The following is an 18,379-nucleotide window of genomic DNA, read 5'->3' as shown; positions in this document are numbered from 1 at the left end:
CTCATTTTTTCCCGTCTGATTTTGACATTAATAGGATTAAAAATCAAGATATTTCATGCAAATATAATATGCACAAACGGCAGAACATTATCTGAGGTGTGTTATAGGCTTATTATTTCTCAAATTCCTCGATAATCTTAGATTTCTATACTTTTTCTGCTGAGAAGTCACGGCCAAAATCGGTTAAAATCAATGGAAGTGGTAAAATATTTTCTCTCTAATAAATTCCTCCTCCCCCTGCCACCACTTAACACCGTTTGGGGATCGTTCACAAGGAACAGTTGAGAAGAGAACACCGGTTTGGCTTCGTAGTTCTTTCATGTGAAGTTATTTAAAATCACTAAACTAAGCTGCAGTGCTCTGTGGCGTAGTGGTTAGCGTGCTGGACAATTCAAATTATATTTTCACGTTCGCGCCGACCTACCGTAGTCGTTTTTTTTTTTTTTTTTTTTTTTCCTAAACAACTGGAATGGACTTTTCTTGGTGGCCGAACTGTTAACGTTGCAGATGTTCTTTTTTTTTGTTTTTTTCACACTTTATTTTCCTACTTTTACTCATGACTCCGGGTTTGATCCTTCCTACTTACCTACGATAACATTTTTTAAAACTGCCCCCCCCCCCCCCCGTCCCGGAAACAAACACTCGGGCAACGCCGGGTACTCCCGCTAGTGGTTAAATAATGCTGAACTTAATCACTTTTTTATGCCTCCTCCACTGTGCACTCACGGGGGACCATGCATGCTTCACTTGTTTTCTTTTTTTAATTTGTAACTGTATAGTCATCACTTATCAAGGCTCAGAGGCCACTCAAGCATAAGGACAAATGGGTACTGTGATGATTGGTAATGGTGGAAATTGGAAAATTTGTTAGAAGATGACTCATCAGGAACTTGTTTACATTGGACTTGAAAACGATCACGTTATAGTCAGCTGGGAAGCAGCTCCATGGTATTGTTTCTAGGGAAAACTTTGCTCATGGAATTTATGTTTAGTTTTAGGCACAGATGAAGAGCAAGGGAAATTGTTGATAGTACTTTTGTGTGAAAAAAATTTTTTTTTTTTTTGTTTTCAGCTTTTTCACAAAGCTACTTGTTGTGACCCAGTTTTAAATTGTAAATTAAAAACAACTTTCTCCTCCTACTCCCACACGCGTCGTACACTTCGAGAACAAGTAGCCACCCCCACCCCTAAAAAATATTCATTAAAAAATTAAATTCCACCATTGTACATTTCGGTTCATTTGTACACAGGTTAGCCATTTTATTCTTTCCGTAAATTATAAATAAAAAATACTCCCCATCCCAGAAAAAAAAAAAAAAATACACTGTGACCAAGCAAAGAAGTCAGTGAGAACACATCTTCTCCTTAGCATTTTACAAATACTTTTATATCGTGTATAAAAAGCTTAATATTTTCAGTGAATTCTTTCCGATCCATTTAATTCTAGGTATTTTGACTCCTAGTTTCTTCAATTTTCGTAGGTAACACTAAGACATAGTTTCTTCTAATTAACAAATTTACTTTTGTCGATCACAATAGTGAAAAAGTGATACTGATCCAGTTTACGAACCCATCTACGGCAATTTTGTATCACAGTTTCCTTGCAAGCTACATAAACAGTCAGAAGATGCAGAAACGAAGACTGCCAAATGATTAATTCAAAATGTAGCGTCCTCCTTCCTCCATGTTCAGAATATATTTCTGCTTAGAACTTAACACTGGGACGGATTTCACATTGACATGGCATGTTGAACATAATTTTTAGTTTAAAAAACGTCTTGATTTAATGAGCTTTCCCGCCTTTATTGAAACGTGTCTTCCGACAACTGATTGGTTAATCACTTCGGCATCTTTTGGCTGCTTTCGTAGGTTTTTTTTATACATATGCATCACCTATTATCAAGGCCCAGAGGCCACTCGAGGATAAGGGTTAAAGAGTGTACAGTAGTCAATTGGACAATATAGTAATCATTAGTAATGGAAATTCAGTAAATTTGTTACTTAAGTGGCACGGCTCAAGAACTTGTTTACGTTGGACTTGAAGACAACCATATTGTAGTAAGCTGGAAAGCAGAAAAATGTAAGCCAGTTCCACGGGTGTGCAGTTCTAAGAAAGAAGGTTTGTTCATGGAATCTACATTTAGGTTTAGGCACAGATAAAGAGTGGAGGGAATTATTGATAGTGTTTACAGCTAGACGAGTGTTTCTTGTGAAAGTTTGGCGAGGATGGAGGGGCATAGATTGAAGCTCAGTCGAGCACTTGCCATGAACATAACAATAAAGCAAAGACACTCGCAGCATCTCTTCTGTGAGAAAGAGGTTGCAGGGAAGAGAAAAGGACATCTACGAGGCTACGAAGTCTATTGTGAACTCTATCAAGGCAGGACTCCATAGATAGAGAATTGCATCAGAAGTGAGATATCTACTGGATCGATAGAAGGATCCCACCATTTTTCCAGCGGCCTTGGCAACGGTTTTAATGGATATGTTCCATTTCAGATCAGGAGTAAAGGTCAAGCCCAGAAACTTGTCAAAACATGAAGCCTCCCCAAGACAAGAGCCATTCATTTCAGTTGATACCAGATGGGGATCAGAGCATTGATGATGTAAAGATAAAAGCTTGGTTTTAGATGCCAACATGAAGTTGCCAGAGATTGTTCATAAATTGTATGAGTACCAAAAAAGTACATAATAGGGATCAATCCTGAACATTGTCTCCTCCTGCTAGTACATAACTCGACTAGCTACAACCATTATCAGCAATTTCCCTTACACTCAATCTGTGCTTAAAACTAAACAAAAATTCCATGGGCAAAGCTTTTCCTTGAATTGCTTGTCTGTGAAACACAATACCATGGGGCTACTTCCCAGCTAAATATTACATAAATGGTGGCATTTTCATCTAAGAGGTCATTCCAAAAGTAAAGCCTCCTATTTTTTAACTTATAATGTTGAAGAGCTACAAAGATAAGAGTGGTACCATTAAAATGAGCAACCTTTTTTCTCCGGAATCTATTTTTCTACATCGTCACCACCATTCTCAATGCGCTTTTGCCAGGAATTCAATGATGCATCTCTGCTTCTGATGCACATCCATGACAGGGGTTGCTTTCTTAGTCTCACACCATCAATATCTGCAACAGAGAGATGAAACTTTCAAGTCATCATAACTATGTAATTTGCAATCTCTTAGATCCTTTTGGCAGAATAAAAAATAGGAGGCATTACCTTAGGAACTGCGAGTTTCAGAAGAGATAGCTTGAAAATATGGAAACATAGTGAGTTTTCTAAATTAGATATGGATACTTAATTTATTCTTAACAAGAAAGCCAACATAATACAGTTTGAATATTCTCTGCATTTATACTCAAAATAAGTTTCAGTATGCCTTGAATAACTTTGTCACTAGTTGTCTTCAAGTTGAGGCCGGAAAAGGGAGTTAACTTCCTATGTTTATATAGGCTTGTTTGTTAACTGCATCACGTGGAATTCATCCCTTTGATCTTTGCGTTCTGCTTTGCATGTCTTCATTTTTTATTTCTATTGGCAACAAATACCCACAGCTACCGTGATTTAGAGGGAATTCAGATTTGTTAGTTGTTCAAAAATTAACTGGGATCAATTTTTTTAGGTTGATATTTTTGCAAGAGTCAATTCAGTTTCTTAAAACTTCGGAGTTGGAACCTTTTTTAATCAATATCACCTCTCCCTCTTCTGAGATTGTATTCAAATGTAATAATTGTCATTATCAGATTTTTTAATGGCAAACTTGTAATCTTTCTTTTTTTTTTTTCTTTTTTTTTTTTTTCTTTTTTTTTTTTTCTTTTTTTTTTTTTCTTTTTTTTTTTTTTTTTTAATATCTCTATTTTTATAAAGTCACAAATGTTTATATATTTGTACAGGATTTACTACAAACCAATTAACTATTCTTAAACTTGGAACACAGCTGCTAGGTGTGAAGCATCCAGATGGGATATATTTAATTTAGTTTTATGCAAAGGTAGTGGAAGCTCTTAAATTCAGGTACCTTATTTTTGTATAATTTTAACAATAGGTATAAAGCATCAATCAATGAATATTCGCAAAATTTCATTTTCCTTGGGGTATTTTAAAAAAAGTTTTCACGGCATTTTGAAATGGTTTTTTATAATAGCACAATTTCCAATTTCGATGTCAGATTTGCATTGAACTTGATCCATAGTCATTAGACAGTAAATAAGCAAGATTCCATGAAATTTGATTTCTTAAGTCCTCTTATGCTTAATCTTTAAATTGTAAACATTTTCTAGAATCAAAATCATGTAATGGGGTTTGATTAGAATCCAGAGTCTTACCACATTTATTTTAATCTTTGTAAGGCGATATAAGTGGAACACATCAAAATTAAAGAGAATACATTTTACCCTTCCTGGGACGGGTATTCTTATATTTATGCATACGGTTTGAAACCTTGGAATCAGATTTTTCCCCCCCCCCTTTTTTGCTAGTTAATTCTTTTAATTTTGGATAAAAAAATTCTTTTTCAATAATGTGTGTTTTTTAAACAGTTCACCCACTTCTAAATTCAACTTCTAAATATGCAGGACTTTACGTTGTGAACGAAACAGTCGCATTTACAAATGATTTTTTTTCAAGTGTCGAATAGAAACAATAAAAGGCTTATTTTTTGTTTGTTCTGTCACCAACAATCTTCCAAAACTCATTACGAGGGTTATGACAACAAAATATTATTGTTTTGATACTCGAGTATATATCTGTTGATATCTTATGTTTTTATATAGAGTGATGTGGTTCTTGGTAGATTAACTGTGCCAAACTGTCAGATATATACTTTAGAGTTAAAACGAGAAGGCGAATATTCTGTTGTCCTAACCCTACTAATTACTGATTGAAAAATGTTTTTTCAATCTTTTTTTTTTTTTTTAATAAAATGAGAAAAAGCAAATTCTTTAAACAATAAAAGTTTAATAGAATATATATATATTTTTTTTTTTACAGAGCAGTCATCACTTATCAAGGCCTGAGAGCCACTCGGGGATAAGGGATATTGCGTGTACAGTAGTCAATGGGATAATATCGTAGTAATCATTAGTAACGGGGATCTGATAAAGTGTCTTACTTAAGGTGGCGGTTTATCAGGAATTTGTTTATGTTGGACTTGAAGACCTCCAAGTTGTAGTCAGGTGGGAAATGGGCAAACGGAAGAGAGTTCCACAGACGTGCACTTCTAAGAAAGAAGCTTTGTTCATGGAATCTACATTTTGATTTAGTCACAGATAAAGAGTGGGGGAAAATTATTGACAGTGGTTTCAGCTAGACGGGTGTTTTTCTTGAAAGAAGGATGTTTTTATTTTTTTTCTTAATAAAGTATGTTAAAAAATATCTAAAGAGCTTCAAATGCTTATTACGTTCAAGTTTCAACATAAAATTCAGTGCATATTTAGAATTACAATTAAACATAAACAGAAAAATCTTTATGATGTACGTACTCATCACTGAACGAAGATGTGATGATTCTAAAAATCATGTGAGTTTGGCTAGTAACTTTTCTATATGGCTAGTATGAAAATCTTTAGTTGCCAATGGTCAACTAAAGATAAATTTGTCCGTAGAGCCCTGTCCAAGATGAGAACAGTAAACAGAATAATTCAAATTATCAATCCTAATCTAAAAATAAATTTGTTTGTGATTCATAATTCACTTTTCTTATATAAGAAAAGTGAATTATGAATCAAATTTTTAAGAAAGTTTTGCTCAATAACTTTTGTATATTTTTGCCTTGTAGGATCGGCACCTGCTAGCCCTGTAGCCAGTCCCCTCAGCCAACGCAGTGCATCTGGAGATGAAAAATCTGGTATGTAGTATTGTCACAATGGTGTAATTGTGGAGTGGGGTATACTATTTATAGACAATTGGGCATAGGATGTTTTTTCTTTGTGGAGGGAAAGATACCCATTATACTACAAGTCACTTTTTTTTTTTTTATCAAATTGATGAAACTTTTTCATAGTATAGGTTAAGATGAACAGACTATTATGATTATTTGAGGTAATATAGGCTACTGAAGTATTTAATTGAATAAACAATCACCTAATTCAGTCGTACTTCCATCTGTCAACATAAGGATGAGACAAAGTCTGATCTACGCTTTACTACATATACAAAATTATGCTATGGAAACATTGATGACTCAAAAATTATCCGATCAGGCTGAAATGTTGCATAGTGGTTAATGTTATTAAAAAGCACTGGAAACATTGGAAGTTGCATATAAATTTTTACCTTGATTGAATGTGTCAAAGTTCAAGTAAGATGTCAGACTTCATTGGCTACAATATAGACCATAGTGAGTGTCTACTATAGTTATCGCTAAAAGGGAAACTTTCCTCTTTTCGTTGACCTTTTGATCCAGATATCCCAAAATAAAATCTGTCCTAGGTTAAATTGTGACTGACAGTTTGACCCAGTTTGGTAACAATTGGTCAAACGGTGTGGACGTTTGGTTGTAGACAACCAAAATGACAATTGATTTTTTAAAAGTATGAAAACGATAGAATGTATTAATAATATTCCTTAGTGCAAGAGTTTTTATCTAAAAAAAAAAAAAAAAAAAATTAATTTTCTCCAAAAACATAAAAAAGCTATGATTTCAATTTTATAGGAAACGACACAAATGTTTGAGAGTCAACGTCTTCAGTATAGCCTAAAGTTAACATCTTTTAATACTTTAATTTTTACTTTGCATAGCATTAATACCAAACATTTTCTTTTCCATTTGAGCTCTTCTGGCCTTTTTTTCCGAAAAAATTTGGCTTTAAAGATTTTTTTTATACTTTTCCAACTTGAATTGTTTACATTCATTATTCAAAACAATAGTTATATACGATCTTTTATGATTTACAAAAAAATTAAAATACGTGATTTTTGTAATATAGTAATATTTAACTAATTGCGACATGACAAGAAGATAACATTGTTGCTGAAATTGAAAAAAAAAAAAAAAAAGTATTGTTAAGACCACTGAATGGTTCAAAACTGCAATTGAAGCACATGTTCCCGCACAGAAATTCTATAGCAAGCCCCACTCTCCCCAATGGTTTACTTCTGCTTGTGCAGCTGCCATTTGTCAAAGGCAGCATGCGTTCCGCAGATTCAACCGACATAAGTCCAGCTCAAATAAACAGAAGTTTATAGAAGCTAGAAATAATTGTAAGAGAGTGATAGAGACAGCTAAGACAGATTACTCTGAAACCACCAGAAAACACATCGAAGCACAGAAATTAGGAACCCGGGATTTTTGGAAAATCTACAACAGTGTAGTAAATAATGGACAGTCAACTATTCCCCCACTATCAAACAATCATGAGGTTGCTTGCACGGCAACTGACAAGGCTAATCTGCTTGCCAGTCAGTTTGCCTCAAACTCCACACTGAACTCAGTACACCACTCCCTCCCTGATTTTCCTCTGCGAACAGACACCACACTAGACGATTTGAAAATCACCCCTTCTCAGGTACATGCTATTATAAAAAACCTAGACACCTCAAAAGCATGTGGACCAGATCTCATCCCGGCTGTGCTATTAAAAAAATGCTCTGCCAAAGTTGCTCCAGTTCTCTCCAAACTTTACAATAAATGCCTTAACAAATCTTGCTTTCCCGACTGCTGGAAAACCGCCTCTGCGGTACCAGTCTTCAAGAATTCTGGTGAAAGAACTGACCCAATAAATTATCGCCCCATTAGCCTCCTCCCGCTTTTCGCCAAAATATTTGAGTCCTTAGTTAATCAAGCCCTAGTCCAGCACCTAACAGCTGCTAAACTCCTGGCAAACAATATGGATTCAGGCAAGCTCGTTCAACAGCAGATATCTTAACTGTAGTTTCTGAACGTATATACCATTCATTGGACAAAACAGGGGAGGGTAGAGCGGTGGCCCTTGATATATCTAAGGCTTTTGACAGGGTATGACACGATGGTCTTCTAAGGAAAATTAGATTATATGGAATCACTGGAAGAATTATCATGCAACACAACATTAGCTACTTTTACTTACTCTACCGCTCTCCCTCGACCCAAGACTGCACCATAATAAACAAAGTATCTGACAGCATAGACACAGCACTCTCCTTCGACACTAGCGCCCAAGTACATGTATTTGGTGACTTTAATGTCCATCACAAAAATTGGCTTGGATTCTCTACTTATACAGATGCAGCAGGCAGCGCAACTCATAGCTTCTCTGTATCTCACTCCCTATCGCAAATTGTTACTTTCCCAACCCGCTTCCCTGATCAGGAAGAGCAACACGCATCACTATTAGATCTGTTTTTGACCACAGTTCCTGATGATTGTGTAACGAAAGCCGACAGCCCACTTGGGAACGCTGATCATGCGGTAATAATGGTTGAAATCGCCCTAAACTCCAGACCCAAAACTGAAGAGCCAGTGCTCAAAACAACGAGATATTATAAAAAGGCTGACTGGGAAGCTATCAGAGATCTTATCAGAGACGCCCCATGGGGAAATATTTTTTCTCTTCCTGCTGAACAGTGTGCAACTGAGACCACTGAATGGTTCAAAACTGCAATCGAAGCGCATGTTCCCATGCGGAAATTCTATAGCAAGCCCCACTCTCCCCAATGGTTTACTTCGACTTGCGCAACTGCCATTGCTCAAAGGCAGCATGCATTCCGCAGGTTTAACCGACATAAGTCCAGTTCAAACAGACAAAAGTACATAGAAGCTAGAAGTAACGTTAAGAAAGAAATAGCGACAGCTAAGAGGGAATTTACGGAAACCACTAAAAAACGCATCGAAGCACAAAAATTAGGAACTCGTGACTTCTGGAAAATCTACAACAGTGTAGTAAATAATGGGCAATCAACAATTCCCCCACTAACCAACAATCACGAGGTTCTTTGCTCAGCAACCGAGAAGGCTAACATGCTTGCCAGTCGGTTTGCCTCCAACTCTACACTGGACCCTTTAAACCACCCCCTACCTGACTTTCCTATGCGGACAGACGCCACGCTAGACGATCTGGAAATCACCCCTGCTCAGGTGCATGCTATCATAAAAAACCTTGACACTTCCAAAGCATGTGGACCCGACCTCATCCCAGCTGTGCTATTAAAAAAGTGCTCAGCCGAAGTAGCTCCAGTTCTCTCCAAACTCTACAACAAATGCCTTAATGAATCTTGCTTTCCGAGCTGTTGGAAAACTGCTTCTGTTGTACCAGTATTCAAGAATTCTGGCGAAAGAACTGACCCATTAAATTATCGCCCTATTAGCCTCCTCCCACTTTTTGCCAAAATATTTGAGACCTTAATTAACCATGCTCTAGTCCAGCACCTTACAGATGCTAAACTTCTGACCGACCATCAATATGGATTTAGACAAGCCCGTTCCATGGCAGACATCCTCACTGTAATCTCTGAACGCATATACCATTCACTGGACAAAGCGGGAGAGGGCAGAGCGGTAGCTCTAGATATATCTAAGGCTTTTGACAGGGTATGGCATGAGGGTCTCCTCAGGAAGATTAGATCTTACGGTATCACTGGTAGAATACTTAACATAATTAAATCCTTCTTAGATAAGAGAAAATCCAGGTTGTCCTCGACGGTCGTACGTCTAAACAATATAATATAAATGCGGGAGTGCCCCAGGGATCTATCCTTGGTCCTCTGCTGTTCCTGATATTCATAAATGACCTCCCCGACAAAACTGCCTCTGAGATAGGTATATATGCTGATGACACCACACTCTATAGCAGGCACGACAGGAAAACAAATGAACATATATCTAAAGTAATGGCAGAAACACTAGAGGATGACCTCAAATCAGTAGTGGAATGGGGACAAAAATGGATGGTAACGTTCAATGCCACCAAGACAAAACTGGTTTCATTCAATAATTACAAGAAACCTTCTCTACCACCTATAGCAATGGCCAACAACTCTTTAGCTGAGAGTACGTCTTTCAAGCTCCTTGGCCTAACGTTCACAGGAAACATGAGCTGGAACAATTACATCGAGGGCATTGCCAGGGCCGCTGCGAGGAAGGTGGGCTCTCTCTACCGTGCTAGAAAACTTCTAACACCCGAAAGTATCATGTACCTCTATAAGGCCACTATTCGCCCATGTATGGAGTATTGCTGTCACATTTGGGCCGGTGCATCGGCTACTAGTCTCTCGCTCCTTGACGGTTCAAAAGAGAGTCGCAAATCTGATAGGCCCTAAACTGGCATCAAAACTTCAGCCTCTGTCCCATCGTCGAAACGTTGCATCCCTCTGCCTGTTCTACAAGTATTATAATGGTGAATGCTCTGAAGAACTGCAAGCACTTGTGCCCCCACGACGTGAACACCCTCGACAGACCCGACAAGCTACACAATCCCACCCCCACACTGTAGAGATCCCTAGATGTAAAAGATCCTTCTACTCCAGTAGTTTCTTCCCCAGAACTGCTAGACTTTGGAATTCCATTCCAGGTCACTGCTTCCCCAACTGTACTGACATGCATAAGTTCAAGTGCAATGTGAACCAACATCTCGCTGCCCTAATCCCTACATAGTACCCCAGTAGATGTTTCCCTTGATAGTAGCCCCCTACATTAAAGTGGCAATGTGCCTTGTTTGGGGTGAAAATGTAATAAAAAAAAAATTAAAAAAAAAAAAAAAAAAAATTCATAATGTAATTAAATCCTTCTTAAGTAATAGAAAAATCAAAGTTGTCCTCGGCGGTTGTACATCTAAACAATATGACATAAATGCGGGAGTACCTCAGGGGTCTACCCTTGGACCTCTATTATTCCTGATATTCATAAATGACCTCCCTGATAAAATTGTTTCAGAGATGGGTATATTTGCCGATGACACCACTCTCTATAACAGATATGAGGAGAAAACAAATGAACACATATCCAAGGAAATGGCAGAAACACTAGAGGATGACCTTCAATCTGTAGTGGAATGGGGACAAAAATTGTTGGTCACATTCAATGCTGCTAAGACTAAGCTTGTTTCCTTCAATAACTACAAGAAACCTTCTCTACCACCAATAGCAATGGCCAAGAACACATTGCCTAAAAGTACTTCTTTTAAACTCCTCGGCCTAACGTTTACAGGGAATATGAACTGGAATAGATACATTGAGAGCATTGCCAAGGCTGCTGCAAGGAAGGTTGGCTCCCTCTACTGTGCTAGAAAACTACTTACGCCTGACAGTATCCTATACCTCTATAAGGCCACCATTCGCCCATGTATGGAGTACTGTTGTCACATCTGGGCTGGTGCATCTGCTGCTTGTCTCTCGCTCCTGGACAGGGTTCAAAAGGGAGTCACCAACCTGATAGGTCCTGAACTGTCATCTAGGCTTCAGCCTCTGTCTCATCGACGAGATGTTGCATCCCTCTGCCTGTTCTACAAATACTTCAATGGTGAATGCTCTGACAAACTGCAAACACTTGTACCTCCCCGACGTAACTACCCCCGACAAACCCGACAAGCTACTAAGTCTCATCCCTTTACAGTAGAGATCCCTAGGTGCAAGAAAGCCTTTTACTCCAATAGTTTCTTCCCCAGAACTGTGGGTCTTTGGAACTCCCTTCCGGGATTCTGCTTTCCCAATTGTACTGATATGCAGAAGTTCAAGTGTAATGTTAACAAACATCTTTCTACTCCTCTCCCTTCATAATGACCCTGCTAATTAAGTCCCTGATAGTAGCCCCCTGCTTCAAAGTGGCACTGTGTCTTGTTTGGGGTGAAAATTGAATAAAAAAAAAAAAAAGAAAAAAACTCTAGTTTTTGGCTGCCAGATTTCGCTACAATAACGAAAATCTAAACAAGTGAAGAATGCTAAAAACTAAGGTGGATAACTCTTAATCATTTAGTAAGAGTTATTTCCCTTAACTTTGAAAGTGATTATTTAAGTACAATAGAACCTTTGGGATACAGCATTTAAAATTAGTGATAAAATACAGTACAGTATATAATAGATATGTATACAATCAAATAACAAATAATACGGCAGGTGGAGCAAATACCGTAATCAGGCCGGAAAAACACTGTATTCCACATCATAACGTAAAAGAAAAGTACCTTAGGGCCACCTTATTCCATATATATATATATATATATATATATAAATAACTACATTGCTGGACGAGTTAGGTGATTTTTTTTTTTTAATGTGTTGCAGTGTACAGCAAATAATGGATTCAAGGTTTTATTTGTCAGCTCTAATGTTATTTAGATTCAACTTTTCAAATCTAGAAAACTTATGTTTATACATAAAATCAAATTCTTTTTTGAAAAAAGAAGTAGCATTAATGCAACAAGCCATGCAAAAAGATGGATACATTATAATAGTATTATATTATATTGTTGGTAGAGGTGACTAAAATGTGCAGCCAAGACAATTTTATATATTAGAAAATAATCCCACACTTAAGATGAAACGAAAAAAATTGTAGAATTAAAGTAAACGGTTTTTGAGAATTAGCAAAGAACTTGGGATAAAAAGGAAGTTGTATTGATTCATTTCGTATGAATCAAGCGATTCTATTGTTGGCATTGGTTTCCTTGATATCTTTCTAGTTAGAATTCTTTCTAGAAATACATCAGGTACTTACAGGATTTGAATTTGGCACACCCAGATTGTTAATTTGGTGGATTTTTAACAGTATTTTGTATAAGTTTTTTAGTTTTAACTCATTTTCCAAACTTTATATATTTAGGCGATCATCGTGCCGCCATTTCTCTTGTTCACATCTATCTTTAAACACTATGATTTTTGAATCGATTAAACGTTTTAAAGTTTTTTTTTTTGTTTTTTTTTTTTTAATTACATTTTCACCCCAAACAAGGCAAATTGCCACTTTGGTGTAGGGGGCTACTCTCAGGGGCAACAACTACTGGGGTACTATGTAGGGATTTGGGCAGCAAGGTGTCGGTTCACGTTACACTTGAACTTCTGCATGTCAGTACTGTTGGGGAAGCAGGGACCTGGAATGGAATTCCAGAGTCTTGCGGTTCTGGGGAAGAAACTATTGGAGTAAAAGATCTTTTACATCTAGGGACCTCTACAGTGTGGGGGTGGGATCTAGTAGCCTGTCGGGTTTGTCGAGGGTGCTCGCGTCGTGGGGGCACAAGTGATTGCAGTTCGTCAGAGCACTCACCACTAAAATACTTGTAGAAAAGGCAGAGGGATGCAACATTTCGACGATGGGACAGAGGCTGAAGCTTAGATGCCAGTTCAGGGCCTATCAGGTTTGCGACTCTCTTTTGAACCTTGTCAAGGAGCGAGAGACTAGTAGCCGATGCACCAGCCCAGATGTGGCAGCAATACTCCATACATGGGCGAATGGTGGCCTTATAGAGGTACAGGATACTTTCGGGTGTTAGTAGTTTTCTAGCACGGTAGAGAGAGCCTACCTTTCTTGCAGCGGCCCTGGCAATGCCTTCAATGTAATTGTTCCAACTCATGTTTCCTGTGAACGTTAGGCCAAGGAGTTTGAAAGATGGACTCTCAGATAAAGAGTCGTTGGCCATTGCTATGGGTGGTAGAGAGGGTTTCTTGTAATTATTGAATGAAACTAGTTTAGTCTTGGCAGCATTGAACGCGACCAACCACTTTTGTCCCCATTCCACTACAGATTGGAGGTCTTCCTCTAGTGTTTCTGCCATTTCTTTAGAAATGTGTTCATTCGTCTTCCTGTCGTGTCTGCCATAGAGTGTAGTGTCATCAGCATATATACCTATCTCAGAGGCAATGTTGTCGAGGAGGTCATTTATGAATATCAGGAACAATAGAGGTCCAAGGATAGAACCCTGGGGCACTCCCGCATTTATATCATTGTTTAGATGTGCGACCGTCGAGGACTACCTGGATTTTTCTCTTATCTAAGAAGGATTTAATTATGTTAAGTATCCTACCAGTGATACCGTATGATCTGATTTTACTGAGGAGACCCTCATGCCATACCCTGTCAAAAGCCTTAGATATATCTAGAGCTACCGCTCTGCCTTCCCCCGCTTTGTCCAGTGAATGGTATATACGTTCAGAGATCACAGTGAGGATGTCTGCTGTGGAACGGGCTTGTCTAAATCCATATTGTTTGTCAGTCAGTAGTTTAGCATCTGTAAGATGATGGACTAGAGCATGGTTAATTATAGTCTCAAATATTTTGGCAAAAAGTGGGAGGAGGCTAATGGGGCGATAATTTGATGGGTCTGTCCTTTCGCCAGAATTCTTGAATACTGGTACAACAGAAGCAGTTTTCCAACAGCCCGGAAAGCAGGCTTCATTAAGACATTTGTTGTAGAGTTTGGAGAGAACTGGAGCTACTTCAGCTGAGCCCTTTTTTAATAGCACAGCTGGGATAAGATCGGGTCCACATGCTTTTGAGGTGTCAAGGTTTTTTATGATAGCATGCACCTGAGCAGGGGTGGTTTTCAGATCGTCTAGTGTGGCGTCTGTCCGCATAGGAAAGTCAGGTAGGGGGTGGTTGGAAGGGTCCAGTGTGGAGTTTGAGGCAAACCGACTGGCAAGCATGTTAGCCTTGTCGGTTGCTGAGGAGACAACCTCGTGATTGTTGGTTAGTGGGGGAATTGTTGATTGCCCATTATTTACTACACTGTTGTAGATTTTCCAGAAGTCTCGAGTTCCTAGTTTTTGTGCTTCGATGCGCTTTTTAGTGGTTTCCGTAAATTCTCTCTTAGCTGTCGCTATTTCTTTCTTAACGTTATTTCTAGCTTCTATATACTTCAGTCTGTTTGAACTGGACTTATGTCGGTTAAACCTACGTATGCATGCTGCTTTTGAGTAATGGCAGTTGCACAAGTCGACGTAAACCATTGGGGAGAGTGGGGCTTACTATAAAATTTCCGAATGGGAACATGCACTTCGATTGCAGTTTTGAACCAGTCAGTGGTCTCGTTTGCACATTGTTCAGCAGGGAGAGAGAAAATATTTTTCCATGGAGCATCTCTAATTAGTTCCCTGATGGCTTCCCAGTCAGCCTTATTATAATATTTCATTGTTTTGAGCACTGGCTCTTCAGTTTTGGGTCTAGAGTTTAGGGCGATTTCAACCATTATCACTGCATGATCAGCGTTCCCGAGTGGGCTGTGGGCCTTCGTTATGCAGTCATCGGGAACTGTGGTCAAAAACAGATCTAGAAGTGATGCGTGTTGTTCTTCCTGGTCAGGGAAACGGGTTGGAAACGTAACAATTTGTGATAGGGAGTGAGATATAGCGAAGCTATGGGTTGTGCTGCCCGCTGCATCTGTGTGAGTAGAGAATCCAAGCCAGTTTTTGTGGTGGACATTAAAGTCACCAAACACATGTATTTGTGCGCTAGTGTCGAGGGACAGTGCCGTGTCTATGCTGTCAGATACTTTGTTTATTATGGAGCAGTCCTGAGTCGAGGGAGAGCGGTAGAGAAAATAATAGTAGCTAATACTGTGTTGCACGTTTAGTCTAAAGCACATAAAGGCTTGATCATCTGTTTCTAGGTTTGTTTCTCTAGTCAAGGGAAGGGTATTACGAATGTAAACTCCAAGTCCGTGCATATGTCTGTCAGAGTCCTTACGGCAGAGTGGGAGATATCCAGGCGTGTTAAAGTGGTTAGAGGGAATGGAGGAGTGTAGGTTAGTCTCACTTAGTGCTAAGATATCCGGGGTATTTGTTAAGAGAAATGCTTCAACATCAGCTAAGTTAGTTCTAAGCCCACGGATATTTGTGAATGAGAGCCTCAAGGGAGGAGGCAAGTTGAATTTGTTTGTCCCTAATCCTGGTTTAAGCTTATTTTTAGATTGTACTGTCGTCATATTTTTTTTTAAGAGTTTCGGTAAGGGGGAGCTAAACAAGAGGTTATGCGGAGCTTCAGACATGCATCACAAGTAGACCATCAGCTGACCTTTCTCCAATTAGGATTGTGGCCTCAGGAAAGCCCACCGGGGATGAGTGCAGGGTCCCTTTCCATGCGCGTCATGGCACTGCAAACAACCCGATATTATTCAACTGTTGATGGAGCAGCCGCTCTAAGCGCTACCAAAGAGTTAGGGCTCCTGTACTACCAGTCGGGAGCAGCAGCCAGGAACTGTCAATCCGGTACCCTCAACCCTTTAGAAGAAGGTCAACCCAATCTAATCGCTCAGGCATATCTTATACTCAAGCACTCCCAAATGTTCAGTTTTAGGGGTGGGGCATGCTGGGAATGGGGAAGAACGGCGTTCATTGCCCTAGCCAGGAAACAAGATCTACCGCTGGGTGTTTCTGTCGAATCACTGAGATAGTGTCTCTGCGCTTGACTAATAGGCAAAGAAGGAGTATGGAAGCCGGGCGATAGACAGAGCCTATCTACTCCTTAAGCAATTTAGGTTTGCAAACCGGTGAATTTGTTTGAGTCACCAGCTCTAGGAAGGTTGTCATCCAAGACTGAAGAGGCCTCTCTCCCCTTTGGTTTAGTTTCAGAGTTTTCCTTCTCCTAGACGGATGATCTGGGAAGACCTACTGAGTCCGTCAGCCCTGAGAGGGTTTTCTCCGCGCCTAGGTTCTAATCCAGGTATTTCTGCGACCTCGCGTTGTTAGTGTTACTGGGTTAGTTTGTGGGGGATTATATCTCTACTGATTAGTTACACTCCTCAAAGTGATTTAGGGACATGCTATTTACTTGTTAATGGATAAAGGGGGTGGGTGAAGTTCATGCAGTGTAAGCGTCTATGTTTGTAAGAGGGCTTGTTAGGGAGGAGATAATGTGATTTTAGTCTTACCCTTTTTTTTTTATTTTATTAATGTTAGCTTAGGTCTAGTATAGTGTTACAGTATGAGTAGGTATTAAGAATTGAGCTACGAGTTGTGCCCGAGCTATTTTAGATGATAGGAGGGTTAAGATGTAAGTGCAATATAGCATGGATAAGACAGCAAGTTTTGAGTCATGCGTAATTAGGTGAATAGATATATGGGCAGGTTTTCAGTAGGTGCGAATAGAGTTGAAGTTGTAGGTATTTTTTAGTAAGAGTCATGGGGCGTTTTGCATAACAAGGAGTGTCGTTTCAATAACGTAATTAATCGTTGCAAAACTCGAGGAGACAGTTGTGTAGTGCATATCGCTTTGTTTCTGGGTACTTTGGCTGTTAAGTACCTGCCTTTGTGTGCATAGGCTGTTAAGTCCCTTACTGGATAGGAATGAGCTGTAATGCATGCCTTAGAGGTAGAAATGTTTAGATGTTTAGTGATGGCTAATTAAAACAGTTTGCATGTGAGGGATTAGGGGCTGGAAGTTAGCGATTCCACTACAGATGCGGAGCAATGTGGGAGTTTAGTAGCGGATAGGTTGGAAGGAGTAGATTGTTAGCGTTCAAGAGAAGAGGGGTTATTTATTTACAGATGGATTTCCATTAGGATTTGAGTTACAGGTAAGGTTTAGTTTGAAGAAGGGAGGAATTTTTTTTTTTTTTTTTTTTATTATGCATGCAGGTAAGACAAACGCAATCGTCTTGGAGGTAAAATGTATAAGATTTCGTAGCTAGCTATTAGGTTTTTCCCTCCCAGTTATAGGGACAGCTAGTTCGTTGGGATTTGGAATTGTAGTCATTAAGGTCAGGCGCAGAGTGTTGCATCTATTCAGAAAATTAGCCCTGGTATCACAGTTGGTATTATGTATATTGCAGTTACAAATATAGTGCCAGTCAAATTATGAGCCACGTGCAGTGGTTTGGTATGGTATGGGTATCATGGAGGACACTTAAATACAAGCAAGCGTACAGTGATTGCATATATTAAGTATACTACTTAAATAAAGTTCTTCTGTCTTCTATAGTAGAAAGAAAGGTGGTCCTAGCTCTTCTATATTCTTGCAGAGGCTATTCGTTATCGAGTAGAGTTCCTCTGACCATAAAAACGGCTCGCGTGGGACTAAGTGTTAGAGACCATTTTTACGCATATGTAATTAAAATGCATTAAATAAATACATTTAAAGAGAAGGTATACACAGTTGTAAAAGCAAAAAGAGAAATAAATAAACAAAGTGAATAAATAAATAAAAAATAAATAGAAGAAACGACTCGCATGGAAGCAAAGAGTTAAAGACAATATATGCGCATATAGTTAAAATTAGTCAAAAGAAAAAAAAAAAAAAGCAGTTGTGCCATTTTGGTAATATTAGGATTTGTTAAATTAACTTAGCTTATATTGTTTGCCCATCTTCAAAATTGTCGCGTCTGTCAGCGAGCATAACCCTGTTAGTGTGACGGCTTCCCTTCCTTTCCCCGGATTTTATATCTATTTATAGTGCGCACATGTGTATGGTAATTTTACTTTTTTATTTTTTTATTTTATTCTTTATTTATTTATTTTTTTTTTTAGGTTAAAG

General features: G+C 38.7%; 1 protein-coding gene across 2 annotated transcripts in view; it reads left to right on the top strand.

The window, feature by feature from the left end:
• The window catches only part of LOC145280213 (uncharacterized), a 67,079-nt gene that overhangs the window by 17,942 nt on the left and 30,758 nt on the right, over positions 1-18,379 (top strand). For both annotated transcript variants that reach the window (XM_080131990.1, XM_080131989.1), the window contains exon 2: positions 5,786-5,854. In XM_080131990.1, coding sequence (XP_079988116.1) covers positions 5,786-5,854 — 69 coding nt within the window. The remainder of the gene's footprint in view (positions 1-5,785; positions 5,855-18,379) is intronic.

The sequence above is a fragment of the Euprymna scolopes genome, chromosome 7 (genome assembly GCF_053919585.1).
Source record: "Euprymna scolopes isolate OS-2025 chromosome 7, ASM5391958v1, whole genome shotgun sequence".
Classification (NCBI taxonomy): domain Eukaryota; kingdom Metazoa; phylum Mollusca; class Cephalopoda; order Sepiida; family Sepiolidae; genus Euprymna; species Euprymna scolopes.
This window is presented reverse-complemented; position numbering and strand designations above follow the sequence as displayed.